We start from the raw sequence: 20,816 nt of genomic DNA, 5'->3' as shown, positions 1-20,816 counted from the left end.
TCCTTTAAGATCACGGCCTGATTCACTAATTTCTTCTTAAATTTCTTTGTAACAATGGTTGGAAAATGAGGCCCATTGTGCTTAGACTGGACCAGGTTACAAGAACATGCTCATGAGGACAATGCTAGCAAGTTGTATTTGGTGATAAACCAAAGCATTTGGCTCCGATGATGGTGCTAGATGAAAGGTCTGTGGATCAAAGTTATTACAATTAATCTTCTAGATACCCCCAATGGCTCTACCAAATTTTATGGCAATCTGACAAATCGTTACTGAAATTTTTCAGTCTGGACCACAGTAATGAAATGATCCATTGACAGTCACTAAAATTAGAAAACAACACAAACAACTCCCACGAAAACTGTTTAATTGACTCCTCAAACATTATTTACACAACTCCAGAAGAACACAAGTGCCAGATGACAAAAATGAGGAAGGTTCCTACACAAAGTACAAACAGCGTATTTAAATTAAAAGGAAAAGACTTACACTTGTCCAAATCGAAAATGAATTGTCTAAATATGTTTAATAAATCAAGATGTATACAGGATAGGAAAGTGCTTCTCCCATAGAGATTGTTATTACAAAACATCTCATGCTCATTTCATTGTCTTTCTGATGATGACGTTTTGTTTTACTCGCAGGAATATTGAAGAGGGTGTTAGGTATAAGGCAGGACTGGTCAGCGCCATGATTGATGCCCTAGCATTATCTGAGAAGTGCACTTCAGGACCCAATAAGTCTCAAGGTTTACATTCTGGTTTGGATGCTATGCTCCAATACTTTGTGTTTACAAGGAATCTAAGGGCTCAGGACATTAATGGAGTGTGGACCATAATGCTCACAACAAGCAAATTGTGTTCCATTCTTCGGGATCATATTATCATTGGAGTCTCCTTTACATTAAATCAGTCCAAGCAAGTTTTCTAAATGTGCACTGCAGGACATCACAGTGCTTTTATTGACTCGTATAGCATTTACTGGAGGGTACAAAGGAGCGAGTACTTCATTCAAAGGACGATTTTCTATTTTGAAGGCATCGGCGGCTAGTTGTAAAAGCTTGTACTATCATTTAGAGGGTATTTAGTGTTTTATTACTCCATGCCATGCAGACACACTATCCACTTGGTTTGGTGTCTCAAGAGAAACTCATCTATCGTCACAGATTACAGGATTAGAAGGCATTTCAAACAGAGCTTTGACCTTGCGTCCAGCCCACAGTTTACAGAGTAGAGTTAATTGGTACGTGACATCACAGACTATTAATATTTCTCAGCTTGAGGCAAGGCTGTTAGCAACAGTCTCTGTCCTGTATTGCAGCTATATGGTGCTTTACAAAGTAACACACTTTACATGAAGTGCAGCACTATGCAACCTCTACAACCATGTTGAAAAGTTTAAAGGGAGCAGGGCAAGTAGAAAAAACTTCAAGGCAACAAAAAGAAATTCAGAAGTTACATTTTTTTTGTACTACAATGGCAAAAGAAAAGCAGTAGTGCTGCTTCTGAGGCATTTCACAATCATAATCACAAAATACCACAGCAAACAAGTTGACTAAAACGATTTGTGTCGGCTCAGAGGCACCACTGCTAAAATGTAAAGGATTCATATAAAAGTCACAGGTGAATGGTGTTTGTAATGTGGATATATGAATGATACAAAAACACTGTGACAGCAACTGGCTTGCTCAAATAAAGAGGCACACAATGAGGAGAGTTTTACAGCTGAAAGCCAACAGAGGCTGTTAGAAGAGTTTGGAATGCAAGATTATTATTAAAAAGAACAAAGATGGCAAACTGGCCCACTGTGAACACATATACAGCAGCTGTTACAATCATGTATTATAATGGAGCTATTTCACATGGATGAGCAGTTCATGTAACCATTTTTAACCATCAAAATTATCATTTATGAATTAATAAAGTACATATTTGTTATTTTCTGTCTCATATATTTCTGACATTCACCAACTACTTTGCCTGTTTTCACATGAATGTCCCAGCAATTCTTCCCTGTGTGTCTGTAGATTGGTCAAGCCAGGCTGTGTCAGTGAAAGGCACTATTAAGAAGAAATTACTGCATCACAACTAGACTGACACATACTACATCAGAACACTGTCTAAAACATTTCTACATGACATCTATTAACTTGTTCATGTCAGGTGACCAATTTATCCAATCTAGGGTTGGATCACACTTCGCTTCAACTCACCTCAGCAAGATTTAGAAAATATAATTTTTGTTTAAATGTTTTGGAATGTCTTGAATAGATTTGTTTTGAATTGGTGGATGTTACTTGATTTGTATCAACACCAAATGTATTCAACTGACTGAGGAGAAGTGATAGTCACTCAACAGGATTTTAAACAAAGCCCCTTCACCAGTCAAAAAACAAACACACACACTGACATCATCGGCCCTTTAAACACAGACTGGACCACATAACAGCATCCCAAAAATACGGGTGAACATCTCATACTACTGTTCCTAATCAGAATCCATTAAATACAGTGGTAGTTATTGAAGCCCCCTGTTATCCATTTACCCTGCATTTGACCTGCAGACAGCTGAAAAAGAAAAATCAGTTTGACAGGTTGCCAGTGGCTTTCAAAATCATATGGATGGTTCAGACAATGGCAGAATTAAAAAAATAAACAAAAAAAAAAACCCAACTTGTAATAATTCACTACAAGTTGAACACCTACAACATCAATATCTATTACTGGTTTATATTTACATTGGATTACTAAAAACAGAATAGTGGCCATTCAAATAAAATGTACAAGTAGATCTATAATTAAGCCATTTTATGGTTATATTTAATTTGAGATTTAATCTCTTGGCCACTCTTAAAAAAAAAAAATGACGGATTTGGTTGAAAGCAGAAAGTTTGTCTGATCAATTTGAATAAATTCCTACCTTGTAACAATTAAAACCCTTAGAATTCACATATATTTACTTGATTTTGAACTAACTCTTTTTCCCCCACGTGCACACACGAGAACACACATTATGCACACACACACACACACGCGTGCACACACACACACACACACACACACACACACACACACACACACACACACACACACACACACACACACACGCAGGCTCATACAGACCAACATTTGCAGACACACACACACCCAGACAGAAACACACAGCCCTACTCTGGGGCCTCACAGTACTTTTGCTCCAGAGCCTTACAGTGAGATTGCCACTTTGCTTGACTGTAGTTGGTCCAGGCAGTCACGTGATCGTTGCTGGTCTAGGAGGAGTTCAGCAGGTTGCTAAGGACTTTAAAACCAGAAAGAAAAAAAAAAACAGTTAAAAAATTAAAACTTTTCAAAGTACTGAGAGTGATGTTTGTATCCACTTCAAAATATTATTTTTGTGTGTTTGTGTGTGTCTGCGTCATACCCTGGGGATCTGCCTGGGCCTCTGTAGCATCAGCTTTGTGTGCAGCCTCTGGATCCACTTCTAATAATGCCGATTAAAAAAGTCAGTCAGAAAACCACAAAAAGACTAAATAAAGCAGACGAGGCAACACATCGGCAGGTTGACTTTCACACGTATTTAGTTAGATACATAATTTTCCTACTATTGACCATAGGTCACTTTATGGCGTCCCCTCCAGCAAATCTGAAGAAAATGCATTTGTCCACCTTCTGTAATTGTGAAACTATACAGTCACACAGGGTGTGAATTAAGCACCCAGGAGGGCTTTCTGAGGATGTTAATATTTCTCTGCTCTAATAGCCTATCATCACCACCATATTCATAGTCTTCTGGTGGAAAAGTGCAAAATGTATCTGTGCAGTCAGAAATCCCCATTTATTGTTAGTAGAGCACCTCCAGGCTGTAAATCCTCATTACATTACAAATTACAGTTCTTACTCTTTACCACTGAGGGAATCATTCTTAGAAATATGCAGGAGAATAGGAGATCTTAATTTTCAAACATGATGTTTATTCAAATTTAGATCCCTGAAACATACTGTAAATATTGAGAGTAAAACACTTATTCTAGATCTGACCTTTGGCCTACACTGCTAAACCTGAATGGCATAATGTTCATGTTGACTGTAAATTGAAACTTTGCTGAATTAGCAGTATTGGGATGCAGGATGTGTGAGTTGATTGTAATCAAAAACACTTCCAAAGAGGTAAGGCTGAGTCTATCTTGTATAAGGACGAATGACCTTCAAAATTTTTCACACTAAAAGACACAAAAGCACACCCTGTCTGTGTCACACTGGAGCCAGGCCACAGCAAAGAGTTGAAGATGGTGGTGAGATTCAGATCAGATTGAAGTGAAAACTCCGCAGTAATTCTTGCATGGCGTCATTGACTCTTAATCTGGAGCTCTGATGGGGGTTAACATCTGCTAATCGGTGATTAGACCCAAACAAGCCATAGAGGCTGGAGTTGAGATCAAATCTTTTTCTAATATAGAACATTAAATACAAATTTGGCTCGCAGTTCATTCATGTTTTCATCAACATCAGACACATCAAAAGTAGATTTTCTTTCTTAAAGTCACAAAAAAATCTGATCAAGCTGATATTATTGTTACTGCAGTTTTTGAACTTTTGATGATTTAATTTTCCTCTTTTATTGCCGCAAATTTGTGACAATTCTGTTTTCATTTTTGATTAATTGTTTTTTGATTTCTTACAGTCGTCTTTGTTTTTGTTTTTTAATTTGTTTGTTGTTGTTTTTGTGTGTCCCCAGGAAGACTAGAAATCACCTTTTGGAAGCTCATTGGAATTGAAGTAAAAAAATAAAAAACTAAGAATGGCTTAAGATACTGAATGGCTAAGAGGAACTTCTACAATAAGCATTGTAAGTTGCTTATTTTTCAGTCAAATATTTAGCTTTTTGTCCAGCCGTTTCTGCACTCTTGTGTTATTAAGCATTTTGTTCGATTGATTAAATATTAGTTCGGTAATCAGCTACAAAATGACAGTAATATAATTACCCTGTCTATTTTTGAAGCAGAGTTTCTTCTTCTGATAGGCGAAGTATCCAGAGATTGCTCCCACTGCAGACACAACGATTGCAGACAGGATTCCTGCTAAAGAGCCAGAGCCCTCTGTAGGGAAACAAACAAACATAAAAAGATAAATGATACCAGTGAATCAGAACAGGAAAATGTGCTGCAAAGCTATATGGAAAAATGCCATTTGAGCTATAAATATCTAAGCCTGGGCATGTTTTATGGTGTTATTAATGTGACTGCACTGTGATGAATGTCTTTTAGTTAACACTTCTGTAAAGCACATCATCCTGATGTTCAGTGTCACCACCGAGTGCCATTTTGCAGTTGAAAGAATGAACAGAAATGAAGCTCAATGACATGGAAAAATGTGCGTATTATGTTCGTATACATGTGAGACAGAGACACATCATCTTGTTCCAGCATTTTCTGATCCCTTTTCATTCGTCTATTCTGTAATTTAAATGCCTAAAAGCTTTTACAGCGAGCAGTCATAGAAATCTGTCTGCACCTGTAACCTAGTTACTATGACAACAGCAATCTGAAGAGTTTTCATGCAGTGTGACAGCATACAGCGAAGTATAGGCACTCGTACAAATACCACAAAATTGCTCAGATAGGCAGTGAATGTAATTATCTGCTTTATGCTGGAGTAGTTAACAAGATAATCAACAACAAATATGTTTGATGAACCTGTATATAACTTTTATTTATAATAAGGATTTCTTCTTACTGAAAAAAACAAAGATTTAACACATCCAGTGTGAAATATAAAGAAGGTGTCTACACAACTTACAATATTCACGGTTTTATATAGTATAGTGTCTTCAGGCACCACAGAGTAATGATGGCAAAATATGCTGAATTGACAACAGTGGGGGAGATGGAGGGGAAATGTCGATGTTGGGGTATAAAAGACGAGTTTGCAACTTAAACATACTTGATAGAATTAAACAGGATATACAGTAAATCCGGTGATAGAAGATAAGGTGAGAAAATCAGCGGAGTGGCATGAGTCACAGAACATTAAAAAAAAAAGGGAATGAGTCAGTGATATTCTGTGGAATAAAACAGGAGAAATGAGTAAGTTGGTAAACGGATGTAGAGATGGGTGCCAACCTGTATGAACATGCATGTGTACGCACGCACGACACTCAGCCGGGACACAACTGACTCATGATTTTTAGTGCTTAAACAGATGCAGGATACCAAACATTAGAAAGAGGTGTGTTGACAGTCATAAAACTAATTTTTCTATATCTCCAAGTCATACTATTCGTTCTTATAAAACACTTTTTTAAGTTTTAACTTTTTATTCAAGTTACATTTTTTCCCAGCACATATTTCAGCACTGGTAACTTGAAGCGTTCAGTCATTTGGTTAAAATCCTGCCACTGCTCCTTCTTTTGCTTGAAGTCATTCAACAACTATGCAAATGTACTGAATTTCAAAGTGAAGTTTTAAAAAAAAAGTTCTGGAAATACCATGCAGCAATAACACACCTGCCTAAAAAAATTTCCCCTCGGGGATTAATAAAGTATATACCTACCTACCTACCTACCTAAGCCGGTGCATGACACAAAACAATAGGAGAGTACTTATGCTGCATGTAGTTTTTGGCAGTGAGAGTGGTTTAATGTGAAAGACAAGAGAGAACTCACCTTGAGCCTGAGGTTTGTCTGTTATTAGGAACAAAGAATACAGAAATACTGTTAACAACTTGAAATTGTACTAATTACAACTAATTGGTAGTAAATGCACAAACATGTGACAATGAATGTCTAACAGTTTAATCTACCATCAACGTACTCCTGTCATTCTGATGAATCTGTTTCCAGATTGATATTCAGGAGCGGAAGTTATACTCCCAACAGAACTGATAGTAATGTGACTTTAACAAAGACCAATAGACTCTTGCATCCTGTTTGAATTGTCAAAGGTGTATCAGTAACGGCCTCTATCTCACCGAGTTTCAGAACTACGTGAACATTACTGCTACTGCTGGAGTCGCACTGCTACAGTTTGCATAGTATATGACAGGGATGTGTGTGATTTGGACTGAAGGAGATCGAAGGAGATTGAAGGAGGATTTTGGTTGTTATTATGCGTATTTTGAGCATAAGTATATAAAACAAATATTCTTACCATTTCCTGAGGTGCCAGCAGCAACTCCTGAAAAGAGACAAAACAAGAGAAATCAGATTTTGATAAAGGAAGGAGAGTAAAGGTATTTTTTAAAATGTGTTAATGACGCATGTAAATCATTGTGTCAGAGATGGCAGCGGAAAAAAGAAGAAGGGGGAGATTATTTTCTTTGTTGTAGTTTATACCTCAGGGGCATTACGAGCTCTAATGTTTCTGTCCTAACCGGTCTGGAAGCACACACACTAACTTGTGCTATGTTTGTAAGGACATTCATGGATATAGTGCATTCCCTAGCCCTTTACCCGAACCTTAACCACCACAGTGAAGCGCCTAACGCCACCCAAATCCTACCCGAATTCTAACCTTAACCTAAATCTTAACTCTCAAATTGCCCTTTAAAGTTGTGCGGACGACTTTAAATATACTCATGATTCAGAAATGTCCTTACAATGATAGTTTTGAACCAAAATTAATAATAATAAACTTTATCTGTACAGCCCGATTCATTGAAAGATTGCAGCTCAAAGTGCTTTACAGCAAAAAAAAATGAAATGCAGTTCTTCGTATTAGATTAGTTCACAAAGAAAAAGAAAGACATGTATGTACGCACACACACACACACACACACACACACACACACACACACACACACACACACACACACACACACACAACTATTTTTGAAGTGTCCCATCTATATGCTAACAAAGATGCTTTTATAACATCAGAGTGATAAAGTATCTGAGACACTCTCTCTCTCTGTCTCTGTCTCTGTCTCTGATCTTTCATTTGATTCACATACAAAAAACCCTGTTATCTCCTTCAGCGCTGCCAGTCTGTATTTGTCTGGGACATCATGGCAGCCCTCTGCCTGCTTCAACTTGACAAAGCCGCTAATAACAGAGTCCTCGAGAAGAGTACCTTTGAGTAATATATAATGATTATACCAATCGAAATAAATCCGCTTTCAAATGGGGAATAAAGGGTAAACACTGGGAGAAGCTGCTTAAGGAAAATATCTTGTTGCTGCATTACTGTCAAATTGCCTTGTGGCTTGTGATTATGCTTTCATAAAACGAATCAATTCAGTGTCTTCTCATGAGAGAAAAGCTCAGTAAGTTCTAACAGCATTTTTGCGCTACAGAGAAACCAGAAAAATGTCTCAAAACAAAGTTTACGAGGCGGCTTTCGAGTCGTCAGGTACTACAAACTATTTTGCCGAGGAGTGACTTTGTAGTTTTGTTGTGAGACCACAGTCAGTACATGGAGGGCTTAAAGACGGCTGATTCATCATTGGAGGACGTTGTTCATGAGGCTGTTGATGTTAAAGTAAAAAGGCTCAAAGCCATTTAAAACAGAAAATTACATGAAACGAGAAGGAGAAGCCTTTTTGTTTGAAGGATAAGAACAGCTCTTTGTTTAATGTACAAATCTCAGTGGGTTCAGTGAGCTACTCGGCTCAAATAAGGCATCAAAATACAACTTTAAACCTAATTTTGCATACTTATTAAACTCTTATTTCAGCAATTAACGGAATTAGATAATATAAAATAACTCCAGCTTAATGTTTATAAGTGTCCGATAGTAACTATTGAGATTTTCTATATATTTGTGAAAACATTGAGAAAAAGAATTGCTAATTTCAGCTAACAAGTTACAAGTACTGATCCCTCTATGTTTGTGTAAGCGTCATGATATTCCCTCGAGTGGAGACACTGCAGATCTCAATGGGTTCCAGTCACTGTAATAAACAATTAAGGCGAATCTCATTGTACCTCATAGTTTCAAAAAGCAAGTGGACTGAAACAAGTCATTCATTAGATTGTAGTAACAGCAAAAGGTAAAACAATTCCACTAAAATTGAACACGGTATAGCTTTACGAGAGATTGGTGTGTATTTCCACATGTTCTGGACATTTTGGGTGACAATTACAGATGTTGTTATGAGTGATTACTGACCCTCAGTTCCAAAGCTGCTGCTCTTATCTGAATGTGGTGAGTTTCCCACTGCTGCATCTCCTGCCAAAGCATCTTCCAAATTAAACCCTGCACCAAAAAAAAATAAGAAAGCAATGAACCATCATGGGTGACAGAAATGTAAAAGTTATCCATGTAAGGGAATATTCACACCCCGGAGAATATCATCCACAAAAACATACGGTCTCTCTAACAGCCTACACTTCTTTATTTTCATGTTGAACTTTTTGGTGATCACATGGAGCATCGGAGCAGCACAGCTTGGTTCAGTCCCTCATGGCCCCATTGTGAATGCCCTGCAGAGGCGTCCTCAATGAGCTCTCTGAAACACTACCAGCACCGAGGGTGTAACAATGATCCTGTGAACCAGTGTTTGACTTAGATTAAAGGATTATTATCTGTCAGGGACAATACCTTAACCCACTCTATATTCATCAGGGGGGGGAAACCCAAGTGACTTATACAACATGTGTGACTCAAGCACTTTTCGTGTGGGAAGGGCAACGTGCAGGATGATCAGTGAGGTAATTTATCACTGATAGAACCTCAAAGGCACAATTATCCAGTGATGATTCTGGCCTCCCGACTACATACAATATTAAGTGTTGTGCTCACATTGTAAAGCACCATTTGTCACAGGTGAGTGCGTGAATGTTACAAAGACTATCTCTACTATTTCCATCTGCTGTCCGGCCTTTCTTTCAACCTTTACTATTCCCCGACCTTTCCATTAACCCGCACCATCTTTTCTCTACCCTTTCCCCTTTTTTCTACTCTCATCTTTATTTACTTCTATTTATGTTTCAACTTTAGTTTCTACAGTCCCTTCTCTCTGCCATCTTCTCCTCTGAATACATTTCTCCCTTCCTCTTCCTTCATGCTGCTATCCATTTCTCAAATAATTTCCTCTTGACACCGAGGTGAGAAAATGCTCTCCTGCCAGTTATCACATGGAAGAAGCCTTCCATGGCAACCACTCTCTCAACAACAAACACATTCTTTCCCATTCTTACTCAAGCACTGCAAGGAGCTACGCTAAACATAGAATTACTATTCTTGAGTGACGCAAAGGAGGATGTCCTGTTATAAATACAGTAAATGCAATCAACAAGGCTTCTTGGGACAGGAAATACTGAAATTAAATCAGCATGAAGTTTAGCAAGGAAAGAGCAAAAGAGGAAAAGAGAATATAAGATGATGTTAAAAAAAAAAAAACTAAAAAAAACAGGTCGACAGTTGTGATTAAATCAATCTGAGGTCATTTGGGAGGCTTCCTTACTGAATCGCACATAATTTAAGAGGTAAAATCATAAGGGCCCAAGTCCCACCTCATAGCCTTCTTGAGGATTTGCAGTTTTCGATAGAAAGACACATCTGTTGCCTATTAATTTGTTCAGAAAATGGGGAGTTGCAGAACAATAATACATGATAACCCATGAAAGCAGAACATAAACGTTTTTTTTTAAATGACTGATGATACAACATTCTGTCAATGGCAATTTAATTTCTGGGTCAAAAGAATACACTGGAGATCTAATATGTTTTGAAATATATAGCAATAAACTTGAGATGGATTTAATCTAGAAAACAAAAGGGTATAAATCTCCAGATCTGTTTAATTTCAGCTGGTTGCTCAGAGCTGCTGCAGTACATTCAGAGTTTATGGGAAAAACACAGTCTACCTTCAACACAATCAACAAGAACACTGCAGATCTCTGTTTAGTGATTTTCAAACTATTTCTGATCGTCACTTGCTATTTCTGTAATGTTTTAAAATAGTTTCTGAGCATTAATTGAACAGGTGGGCTTTTTCATGGCTTAATAGTTACTGTATCTACTGGAATAAAGTAGTTTAAACATTTTTGCACAGAGGTTGTGTGATGAAAGGAACATCAGAATCATTATTTTTGACGCACCTTAACCATCTGTTTAGTTGTACGATTTGATTGAGGTTTATAAAATAAAATATAATAGTAAATAAAATATATTTTTACCTGATTTTACCTCAGGATCAGCCTCCTCTTTAACTGAAGGAAAAGACAGACGAGAATCAAGGTTTGAAGAAAACATCTTATTACTACTTTTTAAAATATACAATTCTTGCGACATCATTATCAGCAGTAGTTGTTCTCTTTATATAGTGAACATTATATACTGATCATATATAAAGTAGAGCCGACCGATATATAATTTTACTCTCTAATATCGTTATCTGCATCAGGCCCAAAGACATAGGCCGGGTTTTAAAATAAAGGCATCATGTACTTTGAACACTTTTTATCATGACTTGTACCCAGTTGCATAACATGGCATGTTATTTGACTTGTACCATATACGAGGGGCAGAACGTTTCACAAACAAGTTTGTACAGTTTCCCCATGTAAAGGACACACATGCTGAAGAGGTGAGATCATCTACAGAATACATCTGCTCACCTCTCGCTACAACTCTTTATACAGAGAGGTGCTTCTGTAATTTAGCCTACTGCCACAGCCTATAGATTTAAAAGGGGTGGAAAACAAAATCTGTCCATAAGCCTCACTGCAACTCAGGAGCACCACTGCATCCTCTAAAATGATCATAAAGCTAAATCAACTAACAATTTCAACAACAAAAAAAACAATATAAGCCAAGCCACATATGTGAGACCATGTTTTACCCTCTGAATATGTGAGTATGCAAAATATGCACCCAAATATCAATGTACTTACTTGGGGGAATAAAGGCCCTCGCTTCCGCTGCGATCTCTGTTACGACTTTGTCCAGTGCATTAGATGGGTCTTCATCAGCAGCTGGAACATTATCTGCTACCGGTGCTGGTGTGGTCTTGTCATCTGGTCCGATCTATAAAAATGTGTACAAAGGAAATATTAGCTTAATAATACAGCAGCTCCTGAATAATATTTGTAATATACACAGCGGGACAAAGTAAGTTTGAAAAAAAGCCACTGACCTCCTCTTGAGCAGGTGTTGTGTCAACAACTAAGGCAGGTTCCTCCTCTCCCTTAGCTGCTGGTTCCTTAGCCTCTGGATCGATAACTTCTGGGTCCGCAGCTGGCCATGGATTGAAGAGTGAAACAGAGAAGAGGACAAATATTAGATCACTGGTTTGTGTTTTTATTATATATTTATCCAGTGTTATGGCATCGGCTATGAGCTGCGATCAAAAAGACTGTTCCTGTTGCGAGTGAACGGGGTGCAGCATAGTGACGTGCATGGAGCAGAAGGTAGCTGTAAGTAGTTCTAGTTTCGTCACTTGAACAACAACCGCGCAAACAGAATTTGTGTCAAAATTAGGGAAATTGGCAACAGAGACGCTTGAAATGTTTCAGAAAGCCTAAAGCGATGAAGACAGATATTCAGTACGACAATTACTATTGCATCTCATCTTCACTTTAAATGTGTATATTTGAACTGCTGTAGATCACCTGTTGTCGTTGCAGCTGCTTCAGCGTCAGCGTCTGCTGTAGGAGCTGGTGGTGCTGCGTCTCCATCAGCAGGAGTCACTGGTTCTTCATCTCCACCTGCGGGAGCTGCTGCTTGATCTGCGTCTGTTTCAGGGTCAGCATCAGGCTCAGGCTCACTCACCGTTGGTGCTACTTCCTGTATTCAGCACAAGATATTAATCTCATGAAATTACGTTCACGTAATGTTCGTTCAGATTATCAAAGGGCAGGCGGAGACGCGCAGCTGGACAGAAGCTCTGAAAGATGCCATGTTTTATATTTATGTAGTTGTGTTCTTGGCGATGCAACATAAACATTTTCTGGAGTTTGTGGTCAGGACGAACACAAAAGTTAAAACATTCTGCAGTTTAACAATAATCCAAACTTTGAACCACATTCTCCTTCCATTATTTGGAGCTGTGATCATGTAACCACCACTCTTTTTCCATTGCTTTGAGATTTGTGAGTTACCAGGAGACTTCTACAGTGATAAAAGACTGACTGAAAAAAAAAAAAATCAATAAAGCAAAACAAACCAACAAACAAAATATTATTTTCCCTCACCTCGGATGCAGGCTCTGTTTCTTCGTCAGCCTCAGGTTCGCCCTCAGCCTCTGGCTCTGCTTCTGGCTCTGATTCTGGTTCTATTTCGGCCTCTGGCTCTGCTTCTGGTTCTGGTTCTGTTTCTGGTTCTGGTTCTGGTTCTGGTTCTGGTTCTGCTTCTGCTTCTGGTTCCGGTTCTGCTCCTGGCTCAGTTTGGGCCTCTGGTCCTGCCTCTACTGCAGGGGTCTCAGGGACTGTTTCCTCCTCTGTTGGGGCTGCATCGTCTACAGAAAATGTGTGAAAGAAGAAAGAGCACAAAGTGATGTACAACTGGGACATATCAATTTCAAATGTGTGGGAAAGAAAAAGGGAAAATCCTGGTGCCTTAATAAACATCACACGACTGACAGAAGCCCGAGCAACGAGCATTTCCTTTTTGAAATGAAGGGTGGTGGCAAACATGGCAACCAAAAATCAATGCCGCAAAGGAAGTTTCTCCTGCCTTTAAAGACATGCAACACAACATCCCTGAAAAACTGACAGTCAGACATCTGTTCCATTTGTGCCCTTTCCTGTTCACAAACGAATAAGGGGAAATATTATACTGTAAATCGAAACTAAAATTGAACCAACACAGATTGAAGGTGATTAGTGTAATCATTGGTAATTAAAAACTGCATTCCTTAATCCATCTGTTGTCATTTAAAATCATCAAAATCATTGGAGGGGTGTTTAAGATGTTGTAGATGCAACACATTCTCAAACATGACACACATGCTGAGAGCCACACCCTGGCCTGATTGGTGCCTGATGTTAGCGCTCCAGCCACAACCAGATGACAGACGCATCGATCACGTCTGACCTAACTCGACATCATACGACGTCTCAACCTCAGCACTGGCATTGCAACTCTGTGCTAATGAGAAAACGACAAAGGCGTACTCTTTGTCATTCTGTGATGTGCACAATGTGTGTGTCTGTGTGGATGTGTGCGTGTTTGAGCCAGCGCTGTGACATTCCCCTGTTGCATGAGAGAAGCTGAAACAGCAAACTGTGCCTAATTGTTCTTTGCTCTGCTGATTTCAGCTGCACCCTGATGCTGGTTCATCTGGGCAGCACTTTCCTCCAAAGAAATACCAACTATTGACTAAAACATGCACAAAGGACATCTGAAGTTATGGTGTGAGTGACGCTTTTCTTCCTGTTGAGAAAACTCTAAAATGCAGTGGAAGGCAGGACAGGTGCTAAAGTACTAAAACAAGATATCGAAAAATGAACACATATCACCAAGTCGGAGCTCAGTTCTTTACGTCTTTTCTTTAATATGCTGACATCAGAGAAAATAATTCTTTATATTTTTTAACAGTTATTCCTTGGCGAGTGAATGTTCATTGAAGGATCACTGGGTTTGCCAAGTCAGATTATATCAGAGTCAGTGAAGCCTTGAGGGAGAGCAGCATGAACGCATCTCAAGTATTTCAATCACACCGTTAATACTCCCGAGGCGAGAAGTCCTGGCGACACCCTGACTCCCTTCAAACACACATTCATATCACAGGGAAACAAATCCATATTCACACACACACATGAAAGTGCACACAAGCACGGCTCTACTCACTCAACATGAACTAAAATATGAATATTTGACATGCATACACAGCTACATGCTTACTGACTGATAAAAACAAGAGCTCCCTGTTTCTTCCACTCTGTCTTTCCAGTGAATGTCACTGGACCACCTTAGCATCCAAAGTAAACATTAATCAGTGGTTTCAAGGAAAGCAGTACGCACATGAATGAGTGGGTGTGGTGTTTGTCCGTTTTATGACTTCCTCCGAAATCGCTGTCTTCATCAAAGACATACTCTGGCACGCCAGTCATGGAAATTAAGTGAAACTAAGTGAAGATGCCGGTGATGTGTCTCACCAGTGCACAGACCACTTACGAAAAGATGCGGAAAAAACAAAATGGATGAAATCTTCAAACAGTGCAAAAGTTCACGTTCACCTTCTGCCTAAATGTTATAGTATAATTAATTTGTAAGACCTGAATATCTGTTGATGTGTGTGTGTGTGTGTGTGTGTGTGTGTGTGTGTGTGTGTGTGTGTGTGTGTGTGTGTGTGTGTGTGTGTGTGTGTGTGTGTGTGTGTGTGTGAGAGAGAGAGTGCATATTTGTATTTATGTTTTCAATTTGAGTAAATGTGGAAATGAGTGGACACATTTCATCATGGAGTTGTGCCTACATGCATGCGTGTGTTACAGTGGGTTTCAGGTATGTGGATCTCATAAAAGTCCTCTCGCTCTTTGTGCGTGAGAGCCTGTGTGGGTGTGTGTGGGGAGGTGTGGGAGTGTGTGTGCATGTGTGTGTGTGTGTGTGTGTGTGTGTGTGTGTGTGTGTGTGTAGAGGGAGACTGTATGCAAACTTTCTGTTTCTCCACAGAACATTCTGTCCCCATCTATCGGTTTGGCGCTTCCTCCTTTAACTACCTCTACAACAAACACCCCTCCACCCACCAATACACACACACAAATGCAGATATTTACTGCAAGTACATGTAGTGAATGTGAACATGCACATGAACTGTCACGTGTGTGTGAACATGTGGTTGTGTGTTTGAAATGAAAGGGGAGGAGAAAATGTTTTATGAGTTTGTAAGACGAGTCCTGTTTTGTGTTAGAGCAGCAGAGAAACCAAGTGTTGCACATCCCAAGCTCTCTCCTTCCTTCCCTTCTGTCTTTAAGTCTATCACCCCCCCCCCCCCCTTTCCTCTCTTTCTCTCTCCAAACTCTCTCTGTTTCACTGCCACTACTTTCCCTGGAGGCTAGTGATTCATCTGTGTCTATGACATGGCTGCACGCTATTGTATGGGGCTGTACAACACAACAGTTTTAAACAGTAAAAAAGTCCCCAGAGAAAAACTCCTAAGTCAAACCAGTTTACACATGTGGGAAAGCTTCATCCTGTCAGTCACAGTGTTTTGTTAAAAACTAGTTACGTGGTTTGATAGATACAGAAAACGTTCTGTCTTTAATGTATATTGGTACATCGGAGAGAACAGGATCAAGCAAATTTGGCAGAAAGAATGGAAACAGCTCCTGACTCGGTCCAAAGGCAGTAAAATCCACCCACCAACACCTCTGAGCTCACTAATTAACAGGCTCCTCTTAATTTGTACAAAAACCAAGGTGTACAAACAGGGAGTTGTGTTGGGGGTTACAGTATGTGGGAGCTTCTTGGTTCCTAGAAATTAGGGCTGCAACTAACCATTATTTTCATTATTGATTAATTGTCTATTTTTTTTTTTTTTTTTACAAATCAAAATGTGTTTGGTCTATAAAATCAAAGTAGATTGTTTCAAATGGTTGGTTTAGGTAACATAAAATGTTTTTTCTTGTATAACAAAAATCAAAAGATAATCAGTTTCCTTAAGCATCAAATCCTCATGTTTGGCGAGTTAGAAACAGCAAAAGTTTAACAATTTAGCTGGAGTATGACTAAAATTGTTATTTGATGATTAAGATAATTAATTTCATATCAATCGACTAATCAATTAATTGACTAATTGTTGCAGCTCTACTAGAAACTTTTTTCTTGACCAACTTTTGGTCAAGAAATGGTACAACACACAACTCCTCAATAAACCACAAACTCCAGTCGTTTTAATCTTCTAATTACTAACTGAGCTCAATGCTACTTTTTGGACAGTAACAAATAGGAAACTTGCCTAAACACAAACTGAAAAGAGTTAAACATGGTGTTCTCCCCAAGTTGAATATAAGAGTTTACCTTTAACCTTTAACAGGAAAATGTTTCTGTGATTGAAAGAAAACTGACTATTTTGCTGAAACACTGAAACCTGAAACTCCCCCTATATGATGCTGTCATAATGAGATCATAATGAACATTACTTTCCATTTCACTCCAAGCAGGATTCTGATATCCTTTGAAATATTTAACTAATACTGGAACTACGTTTTCCAAAATGGTCACTCTGCAGGCTTCAACACTCTTAAAAAAAAAAAATTTAAAAAAAAAAAATCAACATTTCATCTGACAAAAACAAGAATTGTTCAGATGACCAGTAAAAAACAAGGTGCATGGAAAATGTGACGTCTGGTATGATAAAAGGAAAGACACTTTTATAATGTTATTTAAAAGACTGTATGTGACAGGATTATAAAGTATGTAGTATGTTTATTATAAAAACTGCAGTTTATTGCTGGTTACTATGACAACAGTCAATACAACATGACCACTGCACTTGAAGTGTTGTATGTATTTCACATTTCACACGCTTCACGGACGTGTTAGCGCTGCACTGGTGTGTGGATGCAGGTGCCTTTGTTTGATGTCCAGAAGGTGACGTGTGTTCGAACAGTTAACATCTAACAGCAGCTGTTGGTAAGCCCACTGATAAAAAAAAACTAAAAATCTTTTCATTTCTGTTATTTTCTTTAAGTAATTTAGTTGGGTAACACCAGGTACTGCACTGGCCATATTACATAAAGTTCAATGTTAAAAAGTTCAACTTTATCTTCTGACTTATCTGGTTCCTTCATGAAATTGTGCGAGATCAGTCAGCCTGTATTTGGCTGATGCGTAATAATGTGTGTACATACTAAGCAAGCCATGGTCCGTAATAGTACACTAGGAACGGTTTGTGTGCGTGTGTGTGTGTGTCAGGTGATACAACGGCCCCGCCGCAAAACACATTGTTCGGTCAAGTATGGTTCTATTGTGTGTCTATGGGACAGAAAGTGCTGTGTTTACACCACTCACATAAACCTTAAGAGTGCCTTTATGGGAGATTACGTGTGTGTAGTGTTTGTGCGAGAGTTGGTGTGGGTTTCTCTTCCCACTAAATGAATGATTTACGGGTTGGCAGTTGAAGGTGTAAACACAGACAAGTGTGCGCACACACACACACACACACACACACACACACACACGCACACTTGGCACACATCATAAGGCTCTTTGTTCTTTTCATTTGCCTTTAGGACACACACATGTTCTATAGCTACCTAATGCACACACACAAATTAATGAAGCACTTCCCTACTCCCACATGTTCTGTACATTAAAGTTCAAGCCCACACCCTCCCACACACTCTCACTCACGCACACACACAGATGCTGAAGGCCCTGGGGGAGAGGAAGTCGCTGAAACTGGTTGTGCTGTTGGGTGTTGTCTACAGCTGGAGCTGGATCTAGTTACCGACACTCCCTATCCCTCACCTCTTAACTTACACACACAGTAAATGATGTGCACATATGCCACTGACCCAGCAGCACCCCATCTTTTCAAGTGTGACTGTGAACTGGTGCACACACACACACACACAAGTCAGCAAACACACCCACTGAGATTTTCTGTGTCTCAGTAGACCAACGTCCACTGAGTTTATGGCAAGGTTATGTTCAACAGTTGAAGAGGAAGTGTGTGTGGGAAAGAGCAAGAAATAAGAAAATAATGTGTCTGAGTGTGAGTATGTGCGTGTGCGTGTGCGTGTGTGCGTGTGTGTGTGTGTGTGTGAGGGTGGTTCCTCTGTGGAAATAAAAACTGAACCGGTAGAGTGAGACTATCCTAGATCACATCCAAGCACACAAACGTTCAACTGAATCTGTTTGCATAGTGATAACAAGGCCAACCATTTATTTCACTTTCTCCTTCCTTGTATTTATCCTTTTATTCCCCCTGCATCAGCTACAACATTTCACCTTCATCTTCTTCCAACATCTCCCCTTCTTTCCCTCTGATTTTTTCCCCCTCAGTTTATGTGTTTTTCTCAATGCTTCCCATCTCTCCCTGTGAGTTTTATTGCACATTTGAACACTGAAATCATTGCATGCGCCGCAGGGAAGGGCAGAGGCCGGGAGCCAGCTGAGCAAGAAGGAAGAGGAAGAGGAGAGAGCAAAAATGGGGGATTGATAGATACAGAGAAGAAAAATGGAGATGGGGATCAATCCCAAACAAAGGAGAGGATTTCTTCTGGGTCCACCACACCCCTGTGAACCAGAACTCAAATCCAGAAAGATATGGCCATATTACATGACACACCTTATTCACTGATGATGTCTGGGCTGCAGAGCCAGGAACATATTTACAGTGAAGATGAAGAGCTTTTTATTCATTCAACTGAATGCAGCTGAAGGTGAACTGAATTGAAACGAGACAGGGATTCAGACAGACTGGCAAGAGAGACTGGATAATTGCACCCAGACACGCACAGGCTCACAAGGAGAGGAAATACTGAAAGACAGAAAGAAACAGGAGGGATGTAAAGGTGGGGAGAGAAATGGAGACAGTGAGATGACCACAGACAGACAGAGAGACACAGAGATAGACAGACAGACAGACAGACAGATAAACAGATAGATAGATAGATAGATAGATAGATAGATAGATAGATAGATAGATAGATAGATAGATAGATAGATAGATAGATAGATAGATAGATAGATAGATGCCATGCAGGCATAAGAAGAAAAAAAAACATCTGCATACAACTGAAGGCTGGGCTGAATTAATTGGAAATAATCGTTACCTTGTGCCTTGGCGTGTGCAGCCAGCAGGCTTCCTAATAGCAGAATCCACAGGTATGACATCATGGGAACACGGTGTTCTGGCTGCGAATGAATCCTGGGCTCAGTTTCCCTTGTCTCACCCTTCAAAAAGGACAATTTACCGGTCTGAGGGTTTCAGGTGAATCTGGAGGGCGTGCTTGTCAGAGTGCCGGTGCGTTCTTGCGCGTCGGATCGATCCCGCGTTGCTCCAAGGTGCTCAGGCTCAGTGCGCGCCGCCGCGGATATGTCGTCCTCTTTTGTCTGGATTGGGAGAGAAGGTCCAGTCTTTATTAAGGTGGGCGGGTCTCCTCTACCCAAATACAGGCAGAAGACAGACAGAAGGGCTGGATATGTTCGTTGCTGTGAGGGTGTTAAGATATACTTTCTCCGCTAATCAGAAGCATTCTTTATCTTTATCAACCCGACGCCGAGATTGTTCCAATTTAGATTCGTACTGGTCTTTATCAACCCTGATTAGACCGATAATTAACTCAATTATCCAGAAACTCCAAGTGAAACGTATTGTGTCATTTAAGTCGTTATTTTAAATGAAAACAGTCGCGATGCGCGCAGTTGTAACTTCAAATGTCCCTTAATTGGAGGTAGCTGTCCCCTTCATTAAAACAATTGGTCTAACAAGGCCATCTATCCATCCTACAGTAGCTGTGCCATATACCGGATGCCCGAAAGGAAATTACTTCCTTACTTAAAAATTCCCATACAGGCCTAAAGTTATAACATGCCGTCCTCACTGCTGTCATACAGCCCAATAAGGCTGTAATTCACTGGGAATTATTACAATATCAAGTTTCTGAAGGGCACACAGAATTACTGGATGTTTAAGACTTCGGTCTGTTAATGATAAATTAATGTTATGTTTCTATTTGAGTAAACCACACGACCAAGCAGTCGGTGGCTCTCAAAGGGGAACGTTTTATTTTCCGTACCTTTCTCTGCCAAACTCAAACGCTCATACCTGCATTAATCAGCAGGTGGCGACATTCATTCATAATTTCATAGTGTACACCTGCAACCAATCAAAGGTGTTCAAATCGCAGTACAACACGTGGTCATTGCTTTGTCCACCCGAACTGGACAAATACATAAAATCCAATGTATCAAGGTAATATTCCACCAA

The 20,816-nt window shown here is 39.5% G+C and overlaps 1 protein-coding gene across 3 annotated transcripts; it reads right to left on the bottom strand.

The window, feature by feature from the left end:
• Window positions 1-350: 350 nt before the first annotated feature.
• LOC138201268 (brain acid soluble protein 1) lies at window positions 351-19,947 on the bottom strand. 3 transcript variants are annotated; one of them, XR_011178482.1, is made up of 13 exons: window positions 19,660-19,947; window positions 13,132-13,394; window positions 12,550-12,724; window positions 12,075-12,175; window positions 11,833-11,965; window positions 11,116-11,148; window positions 9,104-9,190; window positions 7,145-7,171; window positions 6,661-6,678; window positions 4,982-5,095; window positions 3,421-3,480; window positions 3,208-3,297; window positions 351-2,567 (listed from the first exon to the last, which is right to left on the bottom strand). XR_011178482.1 is itself a non-coding variant. In XM_069154618.1 (12 exons), exons 1-12 carry the CDS (start codon window positions 19,721-19,723, stop codon window positions 3,269-3,271), a joined length of 1,104 nt encoding a protein of 367 aa, XP_069010719.1. In that variant the 5' UTR covers window positions 19,724-19,946; the 3' UTR covers window positions 351-3,268. The 3 variants fall into 3 exon arrangements, 2 of the variants coding, with proteins under 2 accessions (XP_069010719.1, XP_069010720.1); XM_069154618.1 differs by having other exon boundaries at window positions 351-3,297; window positions 19,660-19,946; XM_069154619.1 differs by lacking the exon at window positions 9,104-9,190 and having other exon boundaries at window positions 351-3,297.
• Window positions 19,948-20,816: the final 869 nt, after the last annotated feature.

Source organism: Embiotoca jacksoni, unplaced genomic scaffold (assembly GCF_022577435.1).
Source record: "Embiotoca jacksoni isolate LCO1_2020_lvr unplaced genomic scaffold, fEmbJac1.0.p SCAF_2, whole genome shotgun sequence".
Lineage (NCBI taxonomy): Eukaryota > Metazoa > Chordata > Actinopteri > Embiotocidae > Embiotoca > Embiotoca jacksoni.
This window is presented reverse-complemented; position numbering and strand designations above follow the sequence as displayed.

Excerpts from the sequence above, each read along its gene's own strand:
- LOC138201268 (XM_069154618.1), bottom strand. The coding sequence starts at position 19,723 with ATGATGTCATACCTGTGGATTCTGCTATTAGGAAGCCTGCTGGCTGCA. Across the intron at positions 11,966-12,074 it reads CAACACCTGCTCAAGAGGAG|ATCGGACCAGATGACAAGAC; the intron begins GTCAGTGGCTTT and ends ACATTTTTATAG. Across the intron at positions 7,172-9,103 it reads CAGCAGCTTTGGAACTGAGG|GAGTTGCTGCTGGCACCTCA; the intron begins GTCAGTAATCAC and ends GTCTCTTTTCAG.